The sequence below is a fragment of the Trichomonascus vanleenenianus genome (genome assembly GCF_965637985.1).
Source record: "Trichomonascus vanleenenianus strain CLIB 3782 genome assembly, contig: TRVA0_005S, whole genome shotgun sequence".
NCBI classification, from domain to species: Eukaryota; Fungi; Ascomycota; class Dipodascomycetes; order Dipodascales; family Trichomonascaceae; genus Blastobotrys; species Blastobotrys vanleenenianus.
Genome location: NW_027481882.1, coordinates 150,449 through 169,356, shown reverse-complemented (window position 1 = coordinate 169,356; position 18,908 = coordinate 150,449). Strand labels below are relative to the sequence as shown.

Here is an 18,908-nt window from a genome sequence, read left to right as displayed (position 1 = left end):
GCACAATACATTCATTTCCCGGGGGAACTCTCCTTTATGAGAGATTTGACAGCATTGATCGCCGGATCCCGGAGCCCACAATTGCTGACCTGTATGAAATGTGCACCCATCTTCCGTAGAGAACAAAGTATAAGGAATGAGCAATTCACCATTGACTTCTAGTCACCCCAAATCGTTTGATTAGTGCAGCAAATATGAAATACCTTCTATACTTCATGCTGTACTTCGCCGTCGCGATGACTGCTCAACAGAATGCATTCTGCGTCCAGTACGGCGATCGAGAGCTGCGCTGTGGTCCCCGCTCGTGCAAAATGTCCTGCATAGCTGGCTCTAGTACTTGCACCAGCAACCCCGAGGTCAGTGTCAACTTCGTCGTCCCCTTCCCAAACACCGGTGGCAAGTCTCTGTTTCGTCCTTTGCCATATTTTTGGTGAGTTTATCCTGGACACCATCGACCTCATCGCAAAGATCTTCACTATCATCGATAGCCAATCCGGTCTTCCAAGCACCAACGGCTCTAACCTATTGCTGGGCCTTTCGGCTAACCGCTTCAACCGGGCAAAAAAGACAATTCCTTTGTATTTAATACCCTTATGCTTATAACTCTAAGCTGTGTTACTAATAATATCCTTCGATCATGTTTTTTTCCAACGCTATCTATTAACATTTGACAATCTGGTCGTACTACCACTACCGGTAGTATTCATGAACTGCCCGTAACCTACAAGGTATAACATCTAATACACTCTACCAGGTATACATCAATTGAGTAAACCGCAGGCACCCATTACATACTGTTGCATGGCAGACTTCAGATATTTTTAATAACTTTGTATACCTTTATATGTAGCTAAGGAGGTGATGCAGGATAATAGCCTGAGTTCCATCGGAATTTAGGGAGGCTCATGCGACAGAAAATGAGAGCGATAGGGATAGATTCTTCATATCATATTAACGCTTCATTCTTTCTTCCCCGATTATCGCTTGTTGTTCTTCATTTTTGGAGGCGTCTTTGGCCTGAGGTTGTCAATTTCGTTGTCAATCGGGATCCTGAAGTTAGTATTCCCCTTGCCAATGGATTCCAGGTACCGCTCCGGGGTGAAGTTGTCCAGCAGAATGTCTGGAGAAACGATTACCCATCCAGGACGCGGTCGCACGGGCTTCTCAAGCGAGGTATCGGAAGGAATGATATGGAGACGCCGGTTCATGAGCGCAAAGTTCTCAATTAGCGAATAGATCCCCTCTGGGACGACGTTCGGCCGTTCGCTGCTTCGCTCGACGATGACGTCCGTATCAATGTTGCAATTGATAAGATCGGTGTCCTCGCTTCTCCGCAACGTACCCTTTAGTCCCATGAGACAGTGCCAGGTCGATTTGACGACACAGTCATCCACCGAAGTGGCCAGGTTTTTGGGAAAATGAAGCGACGACTTGCTCGTGCAAAAATATACAATATCCTCGCTTCGTCGGAACCCCCAGATCTCCATCATCTGGCGCCCGAGCTCTAGATCTGGCCCTGGCACCCATAGGAATAGGATACTTGGTCGAGGAGTCAGTTTATGGATGGGAAGTTCGACCAAAGTCGAATAGGACGGCGGGCGGTCAACGCAGGCTCCAATCATGATCACGTCGAATGACAGGCCCCTGCTCTCGTTGGTCCACGCAGTCAGCTCCTCGGCAATCTTGTCACTACTCACAGCCCGTCCAAATGGCTTGCCCACATGTTTTCCGTTGTGGCCTGCCTTGAGCTTATGGAGCCTCTGAAGCTTTGGGTACCCAATTAAGGGGTCCTGGATGTTTTGGATATGGGCCTGGGGCAATACGCCTGTATGGATGTAGTGGTCACAGTAATCGTTGCCAAAGTTATGTGGGTTATCTTCAGGCATTTTGTGATTAGTAGTCAGTTAGGAGAGGCATTGAGTGCTTTTAAGTTTTTTTTCATCGAAACAACATTCTGGATGTAGCACTCTCGATTGGAGATCCGTGGTTGGAGTGAGTCAACATTCTGGATGTAGCGTCGTTGGTTGATGTGGTAAACTTGAGTTACAGGTCATTCTCCTCCTGGGAAAGACAGACTCGCCTCCTTTCCATTGAATTAATAGACCTGTATGTTTCTGCTGTTTAATTGTTGTTTATTCTGCGTTCTTTTTTGCGTTCCCTAGAAAACTTGGTATATATGCTATATACAGTGGTCCCCATAGTTCGCAATGTACATCATTTAGCTCTTCCTCTTGCTCATAGACCAAAAATCCAACTTTGAATCCATAATACTCTAACTTCTCGAACAAAGCTGCAGGTTGCAGAATACTTGCAAATCACCGTTTGTGCTGTGGGAATCTTTTTGCTTGATCTATATCATGTGGAACATAGGTCAGATCTGCGGGGTCAGCCGTACGCTAACTCGGGCGGGCTCATTTATCCCCAGTAAACGCATTCGACCTATGTCGCCAATATTGAACCCTAAATAGAACTATCAATTTAAACTCAACCTGTCATTGCTGTTTTTTTCTTGGATTTTAGTCCTTGGAGAGATAGCAGATGGTGTGGGCTAAGTTGACGCCATCTTCCAAGTTAGTGCCTTCTCAACCACTAAACCTGGATATCCTCAATGACAGGTTGCAAGTGACGAAGGACGTGTGCGAAGACATTGACGGCGCCCTGAATGGCTCGCACGAGTATGCGCAGGACGGATTGGCCGGTGCGATATCACAGCTCGTAGCAGTCCTGGAAAGGGAGTGGGAACTCAGCGAGAACAGGTGTGAACTCTACCTCCTCCACAATGAGACTGTTATGCTTCTGGCATCCAAGGCCCGCGAGCTGAAGTCGCAGGATTTCTGCATGCTATGCCAGCTGCTTACCGTCCTTGGTGACAGAGACGGACTAGGCTCGTCGGTCGATAGAAGGATTGTCTTGACCCTGACCATGTTCCAGAACAAAATGCTTTCCTACGGCACCATGGAACGGAGCCAGGAAGAAGCGCTGAGCAAATTACTATACGCGGTGGCTGCTCGAATGAGGGCCACTCCTAGAATTCTTTCGGAGTGGTTTGACATCGTTGGCATTGCTGCTGCCTCAGGGGGCACCAGGTCGGATGGTTCGGGCCAGTGCCAGCAGCAGTTCCCGTTGCTCTACCTGCTCATTGACTATGCTTATCGTGAGAACGCGGTAGGCGAATATGCCAGAACAGGACTGCTCTTCTTGGTGGACGCCATTTCCTTGTGGCCAGAGTATGAGCAGTGGATTCTTCAGAGTAATTTGTGCACATTGCTTGCCAGCGGGCTCGGCGCATTGTACAGTCAGCTTAATCGGAGCGTTGCAAGGGACTCCTCTCTCGTAGCATCCATACCGCCAATTGTCGCGGCAACTGCACTGTTCGATGAAGGGAGTGCTCAGACGGGTGCCGTAAATGACAGCCTTGTAAGTTTTATTAACTATGTTCTCTTCTGGCAGGACTTGATTAAAGGACGCCGGTCTGATCGCTTGAAGCAGAGTCTAATGCATCACTTTGACTCGTTATTTGTTCAGCAGATCTTAATGCCCTCATTATTCGAGAGCGCCGACGACAAGGGCGACTATTCTGTGGCTGTAATATCAATACTCCGGTGTTTGCTCGAAACTTTAGAGTTCAGTGGTGACCTCAGCCATCTCATTTTAACCCGATTTCTCAAGACAGGCCGGTCTACATCTGTGTCTGATGAGGAGCAACCTATCAATACCCCGTTGTTGAAAGACGTAATTATTGCCTGCCTTGACTCGAAAACGAGTAGCAAAGTCAGGGTCGTCGCAATGCAACTACTGTCAACCTTGTGCAACAAATATTATCCGTATGTCATGGGATGCGTTCTCTCGACGATTGCTTCTGAGCGCCAAAAAATGTATCCGGAGTATCTAGTAATTCCGCAACTGAGGACTCTGAGAGCCATTCAAAGGGATCTGGGAGCTGACACTTTGATGGAAAATGAATATCTCCGTGACATTGAACTCAAGCTCGTTGGTGTACCTTACCTGACGCCCATGCAATTGGAGTCTCTTTTGCCCGTGGAGCTGGAGCACATTATTAACAACTCGCCGGCGGTTATTAATGAAGAGCTTACCATCCATGACCTTGATCCAGAAGACGAAATCATGAAACGAGTATATGGCATAATCCAATGCTTTTTTTCCAACTCTGCTGAGGTTAACCTTGCATTGACGGGACTGCTAGTGGATATTGGAGCCTGCAGCTGGTGTACGCTGACGAGTTGGTTGCTGGAGAGCGAGCCTGAATACCCTTCTAATGGGTCACCAAAAGTCATTGGCATATTACAGCAGTTAAGCTACCAGTACCAGCACTGTTTAGGGGCGATTGAGGACCTTGAGGAAAAGATGAGCGAGTTTGAACAACGCCTGGCCAATGCAGAAGAGACACATTTCAAACGTCCTCATACTCCACCACAATCCTCGGGGCGTACCCCAGATGGTTGCCCTCTGTCGCAAATTAGCAATCGTGACATACTCGACGAGGGCGCGTTTATAGCACGAGCCATCAAGCGCTCGTTTTCAGCAAACCTGGCACTGGCGATCCCAATTGAGCGTAACAGAGCCCGCAGCGCATCAGCGTCGAATTATCTGTACCATAGTCGAGAGCAATCTCCCGTCCGAGTCAACCAGATATGCGGCAATATCTATCTTTTGCGCGAATTTGTTAAGGAAATAGAAGCCTTGGTCAGGATAAGATCGTGGTTAGTTGATTAAAAAAGCCACCTGGGGGTAGGGCAACTAGAAGCCTTGGTTAGGATCGTGGTTAGTAGACTAAATTATGTAGAGACAAGATTCATAAAGCGGCAACTTGTCGGTAATAGATTCGCGGTTAGTTACTAGATAAATAAATAGATATAGGTGATTGGCTACTCCTCGTCAAAATCGATATCGTATTCGCCCCCCCCGGTTGTATCAAACGGCTTCTGCTTTCTAGTGTTGTTCCAGTGGAATGATCTAGACACGGCATCGATGAACTCAGTCCGCGAGCACTCGATGGTCGGGAACGGGAACGTGGATGCCTCTACCGTGAGGTAGTCACCCTGCTTGAGCTCTAGGCGCGTCCGTCCATCGAAAGACACCCACGCCGACGTCGAGCGCGACGATTGTGCCATCTGAACGCGCAGCTTCATCGAGTCCGGCAGAAGCATGGGCCGGAACGAGAGCGTATGTGGGCAGATGGGTGTGATGCACATGGCCGGGATCTCTGGGTGCACCAGCGCTCCGCCAGCCGATAACGAATAGGCCGTTGAGCCAGTTGGCGTCGACAAAATGAGCCCATCGGCCTGGACGACAGTAAGCAAGGAGTCGTTGCCGTACAGCTCCAGCATAGAGAGCCACGGATTGGGGCCCCGGTCAATGACAATGTCGTTGACCACCTGACGAGGCGAGCCGTGCAGAAGCTCTCCTTTAGCATTGAACACGCAACACGAGAAACGCATGCGCAGGTTAACCCTTATTTGGTCACTGAATACGTTATTTAGCTGGTGCTGGAACGTCTCGAACTTGTAGTTGGTCAGGAACCCAAGCGACCCGAGCGAAAAGGAAATCACGGGAGGCACGACCTGCTGGAACAGCTGGCCCACCATGAGAGTGGTTCCGTCTCCGCCCAGTGCTACGACGAGGTCAAACACCTGTGGAGACCGCGCAATGAGCCCCTTCGTCCAGTACTGGAGCCGCGGGCGGTACTCAGGGTGCTGACGCAGCAGCCCGGCCGCGTCGAACCGCTGCGATTGCTGGAGCTTCGAGTCGACGTACACGGTGATGTCGCGGCGCTGGTCGAGGATCCACTGCGCGACCATCCGGGTCTTGCCAATGAGGGAGTTGTCGCGCGCCTTGGTGACAATGAGCACGGTCTGGACGTCCATGTGCACTCGGGCGCTCCCGAGCTTGCTGGCCAGCGTCCGTACGCCAGTGGCTGTCTTGACGAGCCGGGCGTGCGAAGAAATGGTCTGTTCCGAGTCGATGTCCTCCAGGCTCAGGGAGCCGAGCTCCTCGGCGACGTTCCGCATCATCATGACATCATCGAACTGGCTGTGAATATGAGGCGTGCCCGTCAGCTCCTCTTCTATCTTGCAGTTTTCGTATGCAATGGTATCGCTGGGGGTGGTGATCCCCGATGACTGGATGCTGTTAGACATGGAAGTCATAGTCGACGACACAGAGGATGACTGGTATTCCCTAATTGTCTTCATGTCGTCTGCTATTTCGTTGTACCGCGTTTCCAAACGCGACAGTCTGGCCACTGCTTGGTTAGCCATGCTGTGCTACCCAGGCTATATATTCCAAAGCGGAGATTACCCGGGCTGGTCGTATATATATATTTCAAGGAGGGTACGGAAAATTTATTGGCCAGGGTCTGCTGATATGACGATAATGCCACTGGTATATATGTAGTACCTGGCCGGTCACCTTTTTCAAGCAATTATTCTGTCGATTACCACGGCTGAATAATACAGGAAGCAAAGATTCACTTGAAAAGGGGATGCACTGAAATTATCACCACTGCACAGTGTGGTTCACGCACAATTTGGTCACCCCAATATGCATCCCATCTGCAATGCCTCTTCATCACCGCCTTCCTGGTGGGGGTCCTCCCTCTATCAGGCAGCCTGGCATGGTCGCAGGTGGGCCCGAGGTGGCATCGCCCAGGCAATCCACTGGCCATAGATAACGTGCGCTATGAGGCCGTTTACTAAGCTCGAACCATCGTCCTAAATTGTTGCCCCTTTGGACCAGCGGAGAAACACTCCTCCAGTCGCCGCGCTCCTGGTGAGTACTCGTCGGTCAATGGCGATAACGGCCGGCTTAAAGCCGAATCAACCGGGGCCGACTACCAGCGCCGCACGTGTGCGACTAATATTGACTTATTTAACTTCCTTGAGTCGCATGCGTTAATTCACATTCGTTGGCCGGCCGCGCGGCGCTCGGCGTCGGCTACAAGCTGCCAGCGGAGACTCCTGATTGCCAAGGCTTTGTCTGATGTTATTGAGGTTCGTGGCTGATCTCAGGAGGTCTGTTTTGGAAGCCGTTATCCACTTTTAGAATTTGCGAATGATCTCCGCAGTGGAGCCCCAGCGAGTTTTGGGACCACTAATACCAGTAGGGAGCGAGCGTGTATTCGAGGGCCAGCCCTCGAGCTTCCGTAGCTGGGGTCAGAGCCCCCAAACCCCCGTCACAAGAAATTCCTCATATCAGCCAGATCTTCGTGCAGCAGAACATCAGGAGGTTCTCTTCCCCTCTCCCAGTACTGGGGCTTGTCTTCAAGTTCTTCTCACGCCGTTTATCGTCGGTTTTGGTAAGCAATTGGCAGTTAGAGTCGCTGTACTATAGGCGGCGGAGGGCACACATCACAAATGAGCCGCATGCGGCGGGGTGAAACAGCACCCCCCTACGTTCATGCAGCCACCCCCTGGAACTAAAAGCGACCTCAGTACAGGTCCGAACCACGATTAGACTTCGAATATTTTGGAGCTTGAAACTGGAATAGCTACACCGGACAGGAGCGCAGCACGGACCCTCAAGATCACTTTTATAGGGTTAATACGCCGCGTTTGAAGGAGTTCCTAAATTTATCCGGCGATCAGACATATGCTAAGACAGATTCTCCCAACCTCTTCGAGCCGTTGAAAAATCCTGAAGACACGCACGTTCCCTCCGTACCAAAATGTTATTTCAACCACCTCGAAATTTCCGCGTGGTTGTCGGTCTGGCCCTGCTGGTGACCCTGTCGCTTTACCTCCTCTTTGCGTCCTCAGACGGTGCGTCGCCGGCCCGGCCCAGTAAAGTTGGCGGCGGCTCGGTTGCGGCGCAGACGGCTGGGGATGGCAGCTGCACGACGTCGTACGACGGCAAGAAGCCCGTGACACAGTACGTCGTCATGATAGATGCGGGGTCTTCGGGGTCGCGGGTGCACGTCTACGAGTTCAGCAATTGCGGGTCCGTGCCCAAACTGATGCGGGAGGAGTTCAAGATGCTAGAACCCGGTCTCTCGTCGTACGAGAACGATCCAGAGGCTGCGGCGCGGTCCCTCGACGAGCTCATGCGCGTCGCTGTTGAGCAGGTGCCCAAAGAGTCCCAGGCGTGCACGCCTGTTGCCGTCAAGGCGACTGCTGGCCTGCGGCTCCTTGGAGAAGAGAAGAGCAGTAGGATCCTCGAGGCCGTCAAGCAGCGCCTTGAAAAGGAGTATCCGTTTGTAGTCGACACTGTCGAGACCATGGACGGCAGCGATGAGGGTGTGTATGCATGGATCACTACCAACTACTTGCTGGGCAAGATTGGCAGCGACGAGAAGGTCCCTACTGTGGCGGTCTTTGATCTCGGGGGTGGGTCGACGCAGATTGTGTTTGAGCCCGAGTTCAGTGTTCCAGACGAGCGAATGCCCGAGGGTGACCACAAGTACACGCTCGATTTCGCCGGGCGACACTTTGAGCTCTACCAGCACTCGCATTTGGGCTACGGCCTCAACGCTGCTGTGAAGCAGATTAATGCATTGGCAGCGTCCACCTCGCTCAAGAAGCATCCCGAGAAGACCGTCGTAAACCCGTGCCTTCCTCCACAGGCCAGCCTGTCCGGTGTCGAGGTTGAGCTGCCCGCCACTGAAGGGGGGGCCGCGGCCAAGAGGGTCACCATTGACATGACTGGTCCCAAGGAGGCGTCGACCGCCCAGTGCCGGAGACTTGCGGAGGACATTTTGAACAAAGGAGCCGAGTGTAAGGTTGCCCCATGTTCGTTCAACGGTGTCCATCAGCCATCTCTTACGCGGTCTTTCCCGAAGGACAGTGATGTGTACATCTTTTCCTTCTTCTACGATCGGACTTTCCCTCTGGGTATGCCAAACTCTTTCTCTATTGATGAGCTCAAGGATTTGACTTCCAAGGTTTGCCGCGGCGAAGCGGCCTACGATTCGTTTGAGGCAATTGACGGAGCCGTCGAGCAGCTGCGGGAGAACCCCAAGTGGTGCGCGGAGCTCAACTACATGATGGCGGTCTTGCATACTGGATATGAGATCCCCATCCATCGCGAGGTTAAGATTGCCAAGAAAATTAATGGCAATGAATTGGGCTGGTGTTTGGGTGCTTCTTTGCCGTTATTGGATAAGAGCGTTTGCAAGGGGATCAACCGAGAAACTTAAGGGGTTTTGGGTATACGGTGTATATTAGAGCTATTTCTCTAAAGAAATTGCATAGAGGATACATACATCATATGTAACGGTAACTTTAGGATAATCAGTCGCAATTTTCGCTACGGATAATGGTAATTTTGAAACCCGCGAATACTAAATGACATTATATTTTGCCTTTCATCTTTGAAAAGCGATTCTCTAACAGTAATTCACTGCTCCTCAGAAGACCGGTAGAAGCCAGAAATGTTAATCACTGGAAATTGCCTCAAGTCGTTAATCATTCAAAATTCGTCTCTATATATGTAGATCTACCCGTATATACATATACCGATAGTGTAGATATAATGCAAATGTGATTAGCCCCCATAGCTATGGGCAAATTCGATGAACTTCTTGCGGTGCACAATTCCCAAAAACTCACCATCCTGAGTAATAGCAATCACACGGCTTCCCATCTTGGTAAACATGAGATACACCATCGCAATAGACGAGTGAATATCCAACGTGATCGGAGCCCTATCAATGTACGCCGAGAGATCAGTATTGTCTCGTAGCTCACGTTCGGATTCATCGTCATCATAGTCCCGGCCCACACCAAACCTGCAGATGAGGTCACCGTCACTGTCACCGTCCTGGGAAGCAAGGATGGTGTCGAGTGCATATTCGAGCTCTGGCGCGGAAATCATGCCCCACAGGACTGTGCAGCTGCCCTTGTTTATAACAATTGGGAAGCATGTATCGAATTCGTAGCGCTCCTGCGCTTTGTTGAGCATCAAGCTTAGCCGCGTCACAGAAACATAGTCTGAGTTGGTAATGTCGATTACCTGGTCTCGGTGAAGGACGGTAACCAGGTCAGAAAGAGACCTATCGGCGATGCTTGGCGGCAGCCCTCGTCGGTTGTCCAAGAACGGGAAGTTATTCTTTCGAATAAGAAGCTCATAGATGCTCATGGGCTCGATAGCGTTGGCGACCCAGTTGGCGGTAAGAATTGCCAGCGAGAACGGAATGACGTGGTCAAGCGACCCAGACAACTCAAACAGAATAACACCAAGCGTTACGTTCATTCGCGTAACGCCGGCCATGAACGCGCCCATACCAGCCATGGCATAAGTTGCCGGGAAGATCTTGGTCGAGCTGTAGTCAAAATACTGCAGAGAGAGGCCGAAAAGGCGGCCAAAGAGGCCTCCGGCCACCATGAGAGGGATATAGATACCTGCAGGCGTCTTGATGCCAAACGTCACGGCCGTAAGCGCGGCCTTCATGAGGAAAGCACCCCCAAGCGACTTCAATAGCGGTGGGATCTCCTCTACAGTAGAGGGACAGAGTACCGAGGGGTTCTCTGGCGTGGACTGTTCACACGGCCGGGCCACGTCGTAGATAAGGTCCTGCACTGGCTGGATTGTGAACTGGTTCGAGTACTGCAGCGTGGTAGTAATGACAGCGATAAGGAGTACCTCAAACACGGGCGAGTCCTTAATCAGTCTATGCTGTCGGAACGACTTGCCCCACCACATGTTGAACTTGCAAAACAGGGCTCCAAACAATCCGCCAATAATGCCGATGCACGAGAACGAGAGCAGTTCCCACGTTTCCCAGCCTTCCTTAGGGTACGTGATGTCAAACACGACGACCTTGCCCGTGCCATAAGGGTCCATGAATTTGAAAAACAGAGTTGACACCATCGTGCAGAAGAACATTCTAAACAGCTGTTGCGGCAGGATGTAGTAGCTCACTTCCTCGAGGCCAAACAGGACGCCACCGAGAGGCGAGCCAAACGCCAGAGCGACACCTGCCCCCGCGGCCGCCGCCAGGATCTGTCTCCTCTTCATGTCATTCTGGCTGAACTTCTTGGAAAGGCGGCAAGTGATGTTCCCGACGCAGGTGGCAATGTGCACAAATGGCCCTTCCTTGCCCACGCAAAGGCCCGAAGACACAGCAAATACAACACCGACTATCTTGATGAGGAGGGTGTACGTCCCGAGGAACCCTCGGATGACAAAGCCAGACAGAATTGTCTTGACTTCGGGCACTCCACTACCATAGGCCGTGTAGAAAACGCGCTTGGGCTTCGATGACGCCAGCAACGGCTCTGTATCCGAGTCGTACTCGTCGAAGCCCTTCTCCATTGAGCCTCCTGATGTCAGCGGGTTGACCATCTTGGTGCACATTGTCAGCCTAACTGCGACAAATGCATACGCCATTGAGGCCGCAAAGTACACAAGAAAGCTGAACAAGCTCCGTTGCTCGTTCACAGAGAAGGCCGGAGCCTCGGACCACGGGATCCACTGGCCCTGAGGGGCCTTGTGGCACTGCGACTCACGGAGCAGCCAATTGGACGAGCAATAACCTTGTCGGATGTCAGATAACAGGCCCTCCGCTACGCAAATCACGGCCGCAATCGCGGCGAAAACGAATCCGATAATTACAATCAACATCCAACCTATGAGCCCGTCGGTGGCCCGCATCACGCGCCCGCGGAGCCCCGGCAGCTTCTGTAGGGCATAGAGGCGTTCCGACTCCTTGATGGTGTCTCTCGTCCAGTCGATAGTCGTGAAGTCGTCGTAAAAGTTGCGCGCCATGACGGGGTTAGCCGCGTCGAGCGTCGGCGTGTATATCGCCAGCGGTCCGCTGACTGCGTCGTAGTGTCGAATGCCAGACGAGTGCGCTCCAGACAGCTTCCGCCGGTGGTGCCGCTGTTTGTTGTTATAGTCGCCGCCAGGCTTGAGGTCGGTGGAGGACTTTGCGCTCCTCAAGCTCGGCCCAGCCGGTAGCTCGGGCACACTGAGATAGTTGATGATCGAAGATCTCGACAGTAATCTCTGCAACGGGTTGGGCCTCGCTTCTATATGGTGGCTAGAGCCTGGGGGCTCTTCCCCAGATTCTGCACGCAGATCGGCCGCCGAGTTGGACGTGTATTGCACGGGGCGGTCTGTAAACGACCGGCTCATCTTGGGCCGTGGAGAGTTGGACATGGCTCTAGACTGCTACCATACCCCCAGGCCGGTTAGGATAACAGAGAAAAGGAAAAAAAAAAGAGATTGGCGTCTCTAAAAAATTGAACAATGCGGGATTATCGCACGGGTCCCTGTGTGCACGAGGACCCCCTTTTCTATTGTTCAACGTATTGACGTAATGTTGCGATATTGGGAATGATGGCCGGCATGGCGGTTGTTGTAAGCGGCGAATTTTGCTGGGCCCAGGGAAAGGAAATGTTTAACAGATATTGACTAAGCGCTTACAGAACAACCCCCCACATGATGATATCCTGTCATTTGAACCTGTACTACGGACACAATAAATATCCTCTGATCAGTTGCAGTATGGCTACAGTAGCTAAAAGTTTGATATAACTAACAGCCCAAGCATTTCCGTATAACAACTGCCATGTTCGCTGTGTGTATCTCGTATTACTAGTGCAGCCACATGAGGGTTCTGCAAATACGTTTGTAGATGGTCTCAGATCTCAGACACAACTACAGTTAGAATAACCAGTTATCAGATAAGTAGGCAAGCGATTTGAAATACAAAAAGGTCCATGAGCAATAGATTTGTTTTACGCACCACATATTACATCTCATAAGCTTAAAAACGACCGGTTGAGAAGTTTGGGGCCATTTTTTTCAAGTATCGTAACACCTGCCGTCGTTGATATGCCAATAAACCGGTGCTATAGACATAAGAGATAGGTAATGTAGAGCGACGACTTATTGAATGGTCAGTAATAATCTGCGTTGCCATTTTTGAGTCCATTGATGAGGTACGAACGGTGATTTAGGGGAACGTACCGCATGGAAATCAGGACCGAAAAAAATATCCCGGTTTGGCCGCTGCCAATCTTCCGAAACGGAGCAATTATGTGGCCCATCACCTGAGCACTCAAGCAGAGGCAACTCGCGGTTGGGTTAGTACTGTTAGCGAAAATCTTCGTAGAATGATTTATCATCACGTACTGTAAATATATAGAGTACCGATTAGCTGATCCATGCACACGTTTCGAGCGTTCATTGACACAACTCCATCCTTGGACAAAACTGCCTGTTTCAATATTACCGGTAGTCATACTAATGGAGTTCCAAATCTATCCACATCCGTCGGATATACAATCGCGCTGTTTTCGTAAAATTCTGCTTGCACGGTCATGAATCGCGTATCTGCCTACTCATGCCGTTTACAATTATGCGTTCTACGGTTTTCCAAATGTCGATGCAGAAATCTAGATGACTATCTCGCCGCCTAAAGTCGTTATAAAGTCTCTCTACTGTGACTAATCATAGTATCTGCATCTTTCCACCCATGAAAATAGCCTTTCTGGTTCACCAACCAATTCATCAATTAGTAGTAACGTGCAATTGATATTTCCCCAGCCATTGAAAGGGCATTTATCGGAAAACTGCTTTCGCGATTTCACTTAATGGTACCGGTATCTCCAGCATCAAATTCTACAGAGATAAAGGAAGGCAAGAGATCCAACACATCTTTTTTTGTGGGGCTCCTTGCCAATGCAGTCTAACTTAATACTACTGGCACCAATGAGTTCAGCGTCGATTTGTAAACGCGCTTGCTCAAACTACGGATCAAAGAGCAGAGATCTCTTTTTAAACACTACACCGCGGTACGAGTATAGGCAAGTAACTCCCCTCACAATGGTCATATTTCACGTTATATACGGTACTTCAGCGCCCATTTGCTCCCTTATTTTAATCTATTGATTTGTCATATATTTATGAAACGGGAACATAGATAGCTATCTACGTTCGATTAGATATACAGTACAGTACCGTTTTTTTTTTCTTTCTGTAATACAATATATTCAAAATACAATCCAAAATATACTACCTGGTACCAATACTGTATCATATCAGTACCGTGTACACAAGGTAATAACGGTTGTCTCGCAGAAATTATTCTCATTTTCAGATGCGGCTGTAACTGAGTTGGGAACATTTCTGCACTGCCATTCTTGGCAGGTTTAAGAAATCCTTATTCAATGTGTGGGACCAACCACTGAGTTTATTCTCTGCAATCGATCCTTCTGTTTTCGTCTTTTGAGAGGTACATCCCGCAGCACTGTCAAGGTTGTGTGTTCTTAAGCCGCGAGTCGTGTGAACAGCAAAACAAAGAATACTTGAATGAGCCATTTCTTACGTACTATTAGAGACACATTCGAGGTGTCGCTGTTTGGCGATAGCGCCGCATCCCAGCGGTGCTTTGACTACTTGAAAGGAGAGTCCTACCAAACGATTGTGAAGCAGATTCAGGAGCATGAGCCCGACTTTGTGCCCGAAACGATTCCGCAGCCAGTAGAAAAGGCGGCAGCCAAGACTCCGGAGGAAAACTCGCCTCCCCTGGCTGCCGGCCCAACCGATCCTTTAGCGCCGCTCAAGTCGCAGTATCTTCTGGTCATCCAAATGGTCAATCTGCTCGCGCCCAATGCCGGCGGTCACACGCAGCGGAAATCGGCAATGTTTTGGAAGTACTGGGATAAAATACGAGAGGACACGGTACGGAGAGTACTGGAGTATGAAAATGGAGCAAGCGTCACCCGGGACAAGGTGTTCAACAAGCTCAATGAGCTGGAGCATGGTCGGCACAGGGAGTAATACTCCAATCATAAGTTATTAAACGATTACTGTAATATTTTGTTGACTATTGGTAACAGACGTGTATGTAATGTAGCTAATAAATGAAATAACCGCATTTTTAAGTGACAGGTGGTGCAGATTGCTACTATACCAGGCAGATCTCGATGAGCAAGTTTCATTCACGCACGATACAATTGTACACTGTTGAGTGTAGTGACAATCAATGCGCCATTATAAGTGTATTTCATATATCGTACATCATCTTGTGAGTCAACGTCATTTAGCGGGGGATATTACTTTTGGTTTTCGGTATACATAATAGGTACTCATTATTAGTTCGCGTACTATGGTCGCCCCAGTATTAAAGGTTACCGGTATTGCAAAGAGTGCTTTGTAGGGAACTTTAGAAGCAGGCTCTCCTTTTTGATAACCATGCAATGAAGAAACCAAAATAGAACCTCAAGGCATATTTTCGTATCAGATATGGGGGAACTGTAAAGTTTAACCTTGAATGCCTGGAGTAACCTGATACATTACAGTCGGAGCAGATTTGACAAGAGCATGTATGCAATATTTATTTATGGCTTCTGTAACATTCTGTGGAAACAAATTCTGACAGCAGTAAAGAAACTGTTCAAAAGGATGAATTGGTAATACAATGCGCTTGTAGCTGCCTTACCCATAGTATTAGTAAATGATATTCATTTACATTTGCTTACAAGCACCTTCTGATACAGTAATCAGTAAATTTATAGTTGTCAAGGCAAAAGCAGCAACCGGCAGTTGTTTGTAACTGATGAGACTTACTTTGCATACTGGGTAAGAGCGCAGAAAACATTTACTGTAAGAGTACGGTACTGTATTGAATTATTCGATATTCAATACCATCTGGGAAATCTATTGATTCTTGTGTGATGCAAAGAATTATTTTGTCCTATCGCAAAAATTAAACTACATACCGTACGGCAACTGTACAATTGCGGTAGAACATTGCAAACCCCGAACATGGGAAGAGTTCTGAGAGTACCGGTAACTTACCGGTAGTTCCTAAATGGTCAATTGGTAAATATCTTTTAGGTACAGTAAAAACGTGAAATCCAAACTCGTGCTGGTACCAAGAATGGAGTAAATTCACCACGTATACTGGAGAGTATAAAAATCAGTCTCGCATTCCCGCAGAGGAAGAATGTTATCAATTGATGTCGTACGAGATGTTATGTGTAACTGCGAGGTCCCTGTCGTAACTGTACAGGCTGTACAGGCTGTACCTAGCCATCTCCGCACTTAGGCACGTTGTAATAGCCAAGAGACACGAGAATTTCACGTTTATCTTTTTTGTTCAATAAATATATGGAGAAATTATATATACAAAAAGTTTCCTTAAGATATTTTTAATCAAACCAATTGGAGCGCTTCTCCGGGATCATTACAGATATCGCCGCCAGGGGTATTGATTGGTCTGGATTATTATCCTTTTTATCTCTTTTTTCCTTCTCCTTTTCTCTTCATCTTCGTCCCGGTTCCCATTTTTTTTTCTTTTCGTGATCATCATAAACATAAATAATAATAAAAATCGTTAACATCGCCCATAGTGCCGTCCCTGCTCGAGCTCTTCAGTCACCGATTCAATAGTCTCATCTTCGTCGCCATCTTCTTCGACAAGTTCAATGGTGGCGTATTTGATCATATCCCATCGGTTCCAGAACTCGACAGACGACACAGGGTCAGAAGCATCGACTAAATCAGCCAAATAGTATTTGGCGTTCAACAGCCGCTTCTTCAGGTTCAATAATCGAACACTCTGAGGGACGTTTTTGGTTTTTTCAGCGGCCACCTCAGCAGCAGTCACTCTTCTATTGTCGTTGGAAGAAGAACACGACCCTGGCGTCCGCGGGCCCGCAGATTCGTCCGAAGAATAGTCATCATCAAAAGAAAATGCTGGAGATGATGGCATATCAATAGACTCGGAAAAGCTCAGCGCCCGTGGACCACCCCGCGCCTCAGAGTACATTTCGTTCTCCTCGGAGGAAGTGCAGTCGCAGTACTGCGCCCAAACCTCGTCAATGGCACTGATCAAGTAGTTGAAACAGGCCTGACGAGCCTGGCGGTCACACTCCGGCACAGCAAATGACTTTCTCCTTCGGTGGTGGTGCTGTGAGTTACGTCGTTGCTGGTGTTTGATAAGAGCAGACAGGTCAGTCTTAGTGGAAGTACCTGGCTGTGACTGCGACAAACAGAGCTTAACGTTCTCGTCGTCCGACTCAGAGTCATACGAGTTGGGGTGTGGGGCAACCTTTATCTTTTTGTGCGGGACCTCAACGGGCACCAGTAACGGTCGCTTCACAAAGGCTGTAGCTGTGCTGCTGCGGTCACTGCCGAACGACTTGCCCTGAGTGTGGTGATGGTTACCAGTGGTCTCCTGCAGAACTGGTCGAACATTGGACAGAGCCATTTTGGGAAAAACAAAAACTAACCTTAATAGGTAAAGTTGACTTTTTTAAGGTTGGGAGTTTCTCTTCGGTTGCGTAGGAAAAACTCAACAAAAAATGCTTAGTAATCGATTACCAAACACAAAACAAGGGGAGAAAAGGAGACAATGCCACAAAGAAAATTTGCACAAGCAAAAACTGGGTGGCGAAAAAAAGGAGGTGGTAAGTAATCGATAACAGACAAAAGACAAGGTCCACAAGAGTCAACTAGTGGTTAGCCAAGCACAAAAAAAAGACGTCGCTATCAGCAGTATCGAAATAAAATCTGCCTTACGTTGCGGAGCAAATATATGTTCAATACTCTATAACCAAAGCAGCCTTTTTTTTATACTTTGCAAATTTTGTTGTGCCGTTGTTGTTCTGTTGTGTGGTTGGTTGGAGTGGGTTGGCGATTTGTGATTGGATGAAATCGCGCGCAAGTGCAGTGCGAGAAAAAATAGAAAAGTTTGTAGAGAAGGAAAAATCCAAAAGTTTATTAAATTGGGAGAATAAGTTGGTAATTATATAACGGCAGTCTGGTTGTCAAGAGCAACAGGGCTAAAATAAGGTTGGGAGGAAATTTTTCCCCGCTTGCGCAAGCGAATAGAACGCACTAGAACAAAAGCACTTCTCTCTCGGACTCCCCTCACCCCCTGAACTAACCGAAACTGATAATCGCTCCTCGTGCCTATCCCTACAGCCCCTGGATAGTGCTAAAAAATGGCACCGAGCTATGCTGCCACTGAGTAGATCCACTCAAGTGAACCTATACGTAGCTGCGCAATTGATTTTCCCCTTATTATGGCAGGCATTCCATTAATTGTGCCATTGTTGTGCTTTCGATCGTATTTGGGAGTTCGAGATCAGAGCTTAGGCTGAGCACGCACATGGCACATCATACCACGCCGGGGTGGCTTTGCCAGTGCATAAAGTTTCCTGATTAGGACAAATCATCAAGTGGCCACTGTATCGGCTACCTTTCCTGCTGGTTTCCAATAGTCTACCCTACATATACCTACATCGTACATAGAATACTGTATTGAGATACATCAATTGATATTTGGTATGATCGATATAAACATGACTTGCCGCCCCACCGTGCAGCTATTACAATAGGAATGTATACCTTCATGCTAACTGCTACACTGTATTACTCACACTATACACTCACCATATTCATGGGAGTCTTGCAATCTTCCCTTACAAGGGCCTTGCCATAACTGCAGATCGCGATGCGGCAGATTTACACGCATATGAGTCTGGGCGTTATCAGTAATGATAGCAGCAACGTGGTTTGACGCAACCTACTGAGTGGGGCCAAGTGCGCGGTTAATGCACTGAAATTTAATCCGGATCGATCTCTATGCCGGGCGGCCGGATATAATTCACTCACTGTGATCCGCACTCTGAGATTTGGTCTCGCCCCAAACTGGTTTGTCGCAGATTCACTATACGTATCGGATCTCCGAGAGAAGAAGAGGGGGGAAACAAAGCCGCACGCGGCGCACCGATCATTTCGAGGGTGTAGTTGGACAGTTGAGGATCCTGACATCTGTGTCTCCAGAGATAAACCATGGAATATAGAAGTTCGTAAAGATTCATTCAGTGTATATATATAAACCAACAAGTCAGTTGATGAGACTAATTAAAAATGCATGCGCAAGAATAAACCTACGGTCGCAGTTGATGCGGCCAAATCGCAGTATTCATGGCAGA

The 18,908-nt window shown here is 48.7% G+C and overlaps 8 protein-coding genes across 8 annotated transcripts; 3 read left to right on the top strand and 5 right to left on the bottom strand.

The window, feature by feature from the left end:
- Positions 1-977: 977 nt before the first annotated feature.
- Positions 978-1,886, bottom strand: KAR4 (Kar4p; the record flags this gene model as incomplete). Its single annotated transcript, XM_076682876.1, has 1 exon — positions 978-1,886. The coding sequence occupies one exon, from the start codon at positions 1,884-1,886 to the stop codon at positions 978-980; it is 909 nt and encodes a 302-aa protein (XP_076542851.1).
- A 652-nt stretch (positions 1,887-2,538) lies between these two features.
- On the top strand, positions 2,539-4,734 carry TRVA0_005S01706 (uncharacterized protein; the record flags this gene model as incomplete). The annotated part of the gene is made up of 1 exon (XM_076682875.1): positions 2,539-4,734. The coding sequence occupies one exon, from the start codon at positions 2,539-2,541 to the stop codon at positions 4,732-4,734; it is 2,196 nt and encodes a 731-aa protein (XP_076542850.1).
- Positions 4,735-4,886: 152 nt separating this feature from the next.
- On the bottom strand, positions 4,887-6,167 carry YEF1 (ATP-NADH kinase Yef1p; the record flags this gene model as incomplete). The annotated part of the gene is made up of 1 exon (XM_076682874.1): positions 4,887-6,167. The coding sequence occupies one exon, from the start codon at positions 6,165-6,167 to the stop codon at positions 4,887-4,889; it is 1,281 nt and encodes a 426-aa protein (XP_076542849.1).
- A 1,517-nt stretch (positions 6,168-7,684) lies between these two features.
- GDA1 (guanosine-diphosphatase) lies at positions 7,685-9,151 on the top strand (the record flags this gene model as incomplete). Its single annotated transcript, XM_076682873.1, has 1 exon — positions 7,685-9,151. The coding sequence occupies one exon, from the start codon at positions 7,685-7,687 to the stop codon at positions 9,149-9,151; it is 1,467 nt and encodes a 488-aa protein (XP_076542848.1).
- Positions 9,152-9,498: 347 nt separating this feature from the next.
- On the bottom strand, positions 9,499-12,114 carry TRVA0_005S01640 (chloride channel protein; the record flags this gene model as incomplete). The annotated part of the gene is made up of 1 exon (XM_076682872.1): positions 9,499-12,114. One exon carries the CDS (start codon positions 12,112-12,114, stop codon positions 9,499-9,501), a length of 2,616 nt encoding a protein of 871 aa, XP_076542847.1.
- Positions 12,115-14,271: 2,157 nt separating this feature from the next.
- Positions 14,272-14,742, top strand: TRVA0_005S01618 (uncharacterized protein; the record flags this gene model as incomplete). The annotated part of the gene is made up of 1 exon (XM_076682871.1): positions 14,272-14,742. One exon carries the CDS (start codon positions 14,272-14,274, stop codon positions 14,740-14,742), a length of 471 nt encoding a protein of 156 aa, XP_076542846.1.
- Positions 14,743-16,300: 1,558 nt separating this feature from the next.
- TRVA0_005S01596 (uncharacterized protein) lies at positions 16,301-17,176 on the bottom strand (the record flags this gene model as incomplete). The annotated part of the gene is made up of 1 exon (XM_076682870.1): positions 16,301-17,176. The coding sequence occupies one exon, from the start codon at positions 17,174-17,176 to the stop codon at positions 16,301-16,303; it is 876 nt and encodes a 291-aa protein (XP_076542845.1).
- A 1,259-nt stretch (positions 17,177-18,435) lies between these two features.
- On the bottom strand, positions 18,436-18,744 carry TRVA0_005S01574 (uncharacterized protein; the record flags this gene model as incomplete). The annotated part of the gene is made up of 1 exon (XM_076682869.1): positions 18,436-18,744. The coding sequence occupies one exon, from the start codon at positions 18,742-18,744 to the stop codon at positions 18,436-18,438; it is 309 nt and encodes a 102-aa protein (XP_076542844.1).
- Positions 18,745-18,908: the final 164 nt, after the last annotated feature.